General features: G+C 43.9%; 1 protein-coding gene and 1 pseudogene across 1 annotated transcript in view; both read right to left on the minus strand.

Moving 5' to 3' along the window:
* PTDSS1 (phosphatidylserine synthase 1) overlaps window positions 1-3,817 on the minus strand; it is a 61,833-nt gene extending 58,016 nt beyond the window's left edge. Inside the window, exon 1 of the mRNA XM_090283541.1 lies at window positions 3,502-3,817. Coding sequence (XP_090139667.1) covers window positions 3,502-3,680 — 179 coding nt within the window. The 5' untranslated portion in view covers window positions 3,681-3,817. The remainder of the gene's footprint in view (window positions 1-3,501) is intronic.
* Window positions 353-817, minus strand: LOC150004203 (small nuclear ribonucleoprotein G pseudogene; annotated as a pseudogene).
* Window positions 3,818-3,962: the final 145 nt, after the last annotated feature.

Genomic DNA, 3,962 nt, shown 5'->3' on the forward strand with positions numbered 1-3,962 from the left:
TCCGTCACGATCCTAAATTCTTGCTGTGCCTCTGGAGCATGTAACATAACCCATGTACTATTGCTCACACACTGGTAACATGACACCCCAAAAGTATTCTATCTCCTATTCTCTTAGACTACTGTTCTTTGAAAAACAAACTCTAAGACATACTTTTAAAGTTTTACTGAAAGAATTGCACTAAACCATCACCCAACTAAAATCCTGTTACAAAATAAGTTTCAGGTACCAGAAAGAATCATTACAAGAGCACAGAATAATTTTTATTTAAGAAAGCATTACTTTCAATCATTTTTTTTTTTTTTTGACCAGTACAAAAACTTATTTAACAAAAGTGCAAAGTGCAGTATGAATATACACAACTCGATTTTTACACTGCAGTAAAACAGGTGCTGTGGGCAGGGGACATGTGGAAGCAGTTGATTTCTCTGGTGAACACAGGCATTCTTTATCCTCGTTTCAAGATCTCTGACATGATTATACTATTTTCTCATATTACCAACATTCCAATATTGTTCTGTTGCCCACTAGTTGCCATCTCTACACATTTATCTATCACAAGATTCATAAAGGCATCAAATCCCTGCAATATTCCTTGGACATGTCCGCCACCATTTAATTTTAACAATAACTTCTTGCCTATAAATTTTTATTTTTAACTTGGGAGGGTTAGCTTTGTTCATGGTGTCTATTTAGTGAGCTCAAAGATTCAAAGATACCTCCTAACAAGTGTTTTCAATTTTTATGGAGGAAGTTAAAGCTATCTATCCCACTTTTAAGGGTTACACATCACTATAAAACATAAGATATCATGATTACTAATTGTATTAATGGTGCTTATGATTTTACATAAGGTGATATTTATTATTAATTGGCTCTTCAGTGTAAGATTTCTGTCTCTTCATGAGATTAACAGAAGAAATAATATTATCATTTTTTGAAAAAGGTCATAGTTTTGAGAAAACAGATCATGCCTTTTCTATTACTTTTGACAAGCTGTTAAAATTCATATTTATTTCTTATACTTCCTTTGCTATTTATTGACTGCTTTGACAGAATATGCTGTAGAAGAATGTGACTTCCTATATTAGAAAAGAAAAAGAGAGATCTTTTCAGAAGGGGTCCAAAATAATACTAAAGAAGGTTGAAGCCAACTGCTCATTCTTGTTTCTCGTTATTTAAAATAAAATATAATTACTTTTCTAATTTCCAAAGAAACTTGTGCACTAATTCCATCACTAACAACACACATAGGAGATGAAGATAAACTGAACTTAATATGAAACAGGCATGCATGTTATCCAAGCAAAGCAATGTCTATTTTTCCAACTCCTTTATCCTTTTTCTCAATTATAGAGCATACTACATCTTCAATCAATGACAAATACAATTTAGAAAGTATTAGCATACAATAAAATGATGTACTGATAACAACAGCTAATATTTATTGAGCACTTACTATTTGCACTGAGCTAAACACAAATCACCAGTAAATAAATAAATAAGTAAATAAATAAAGTGAACCTCATGACAGACAACTTTGTGAGGTAATACCAGATATTTTCATTTTACATACATATAAGGAAACTGAAGCTTAGCAAAATTAAGTGGCCACAAAGCTTAATTAAGTTGTAAAATCAGAGGACATGATGAAGTAGTGATAGCAGCTACATCCTCAACCATTCAGAGTAAGTAACTTATATATGCTTTATAGTTTTACGTAGATTCGTGCAAATAGATAAACACAAAATAAAAACGAAGAGTCAAATGAATTATGGAGGTAAGGAACAAGTATACTGTAGAAGGATATTATCTGTTTCACGAAAATCTGAAAAAATGCAAGGATTCCCAAGGGAGGTACCATTGGCACTTGTGTGTGCACACACACACGTACACACATGGCTGCATGTACAGGATAATTCATTTTTGTTGTACAATGCTGTCCCATGTGTTATAATACATTTAGCATTCTTAATGCCCACCCACTAAATACCAGAAGTTCCCCCAAAGCTTATGATCACTGAGCATAGTCTTGCACATTTTCTGCTGACCTGGACTGAGAACCATTGATTGTTGGATAAAAATGTTGGGAGAGAAATAGCTTATATTAACTGTGCATCATACACCAAATACTCTACCAAGCTCACGCTCATGTATTCATTCAATCCTCATAACCCTATACGAGTTACATATACATTTTATCCCCATTTTACAGGTATGGATCCTCGGGCTTAGAGAAGGGTTAAGTAACGTAACGAAGAGCACACAAATAGTTTTGAAACCAACCATCTGGCTCCAAAACTACACCTCCCTGGGTTCATCTTTTAAGCTATAATGGTGTGGTAGGCATGTCCTGCCTTTCTTTAAAGAGGTCCATTCAGAAAATATAAATCCTTGGCAGTAGGACCCATGGGTTGTGTGTTATTATGAACCAGGGATGAATTCATTCCCTGGGTTGGGGTTGAGAGGCCACATTTTCAGTGACAGAGTTATAAGATGTGGGTGTCAAGAGCTGGGTAGGGTAGCTCCTTGGTATAGGTGTATGTATGTATAAAAAGTGCTCTGAGTGTGCATGTGTGTGTTTTCAGGGGGATAAGAGAGTTGTGCTAGACTGGGTGAGGTTTATGTGTTTTGACACTTCCATAGCATTTACTACATACACCCCAGGCATTGTTACAATAGCTTGACAAACAATATCTCATTTCAGCAAGTATGTTAGGTTTAAGGGTGCATTGTGTCTATGTAGCAATATACACAAGAGGTTATGGGCACCTGCTGTGCTAGAAGGAGAAAGGTCCACAGTGATGTGTGTCTACAGTTTGTGTTGTACAGAAGGTCGTGTTGGGGGGGGGGTGTTATGCTAGCTGATGTGTGTGCAGTGCATACGGGGGTGGGAGTAGTGCACCTCATAAGTGCATTTTTCACATGGGGTGTGGTGGTGCCGAATGCTGGAGGAGTTCCACGGGAAGGGCTCTGGGCTGTGGCCTGGGCCTGGTGCGTGGAGACGCTGTGGACAGGGGTGTTTTCAGTGTGTAGTGGTATGCTCTGAAAGTGGTGCATACGAGATGATTCATGCATGCCATGCGTTGGGTAGAAACGCGGACTGGAGAGGAGGCCGCTGTCGTGATGTGAATGGGGAGCGATGCTCAGTGCGGTAGGAGAGGGGACCATTCGTGCTCGATGCCGCGCGAGTGTTCCCGAGGTAGCCCGAGGAGATGTACGGGGAGAGGTGGGATGGACAGGGGCGGGGGTGGGGGCTGGAGAGCAGGGGCGAACGCCGGTGCAGAGGGGCTGCAAGGCATGGGTGTGCTGCAAGACACCGGGCCGGTGAGAAGCTGCGTGGGTAGCGGTTCTGCGAGCGCGAGTGTGCGCTAGGAGAGCCAACCCGCTTCCTCATGCGGAGCCACCCCGGGCCACGCTCCCCTACACCGCCTCCCGCCCACCCCTTCCCTTGGCCCGAGGGCGCGCCCCCCACCCCCCGCGCGGCCGAGTCCGCCTCACCTGGTGAAGGCGAAGTACATGAGGCTGACGATGGTGAAGCTGAGCAGAGTGATGGTGTGCGGCCGGTAAAAGAAGTCGATGGTGATGTCTTCCACTTGCTGCTCGTTGATCATCCGGAAATGCATCTTGTAGTTCACATCATCTTTGCTCAGGGTCCTGCTCCCCACGCAGGACGCCATGGCCCGCCTGCCCGTCCTGCGGCGGCAGCGGCGGCCCCGGCCCCTGGAGGCTGGGACCCCGGAGTTGACGAGCCGCAGCGGGCAGGAGGCCGGACGGCGGCACCCAGTCTGGCGCCGAGCAGAAGCTGAGAGCCCAAAGGAGGGCTCGCGCGGGAGGGCGGGGTCGCGTCACCGCCAACGCGGCCTCGGGCGAGGGGGCGTTGCCCGCCGTGCCCCAGCTATTGTGCCGGCAGAGGCGTCTCTGTGCCCGCCTGGTGTCCTCAGACCCCAGGGGACGAGATT

Source organism: Furipterus horrens, unplaced genomic scaffold (genome assembly GCF_987537825.1).
Source record: "Furipterus horrens unplaced genomic scaffold, mFurHor1.1.pri manual_scaffold_7, whole genome shotgun sequence".
Classification (NCBI taxonomy): domain Eukaryota; kingdom Metazoa; phylum Chordata; class Mammalia; order Chiroptera; family Furipteridae; genus Furipterus; species Furipterus horrens.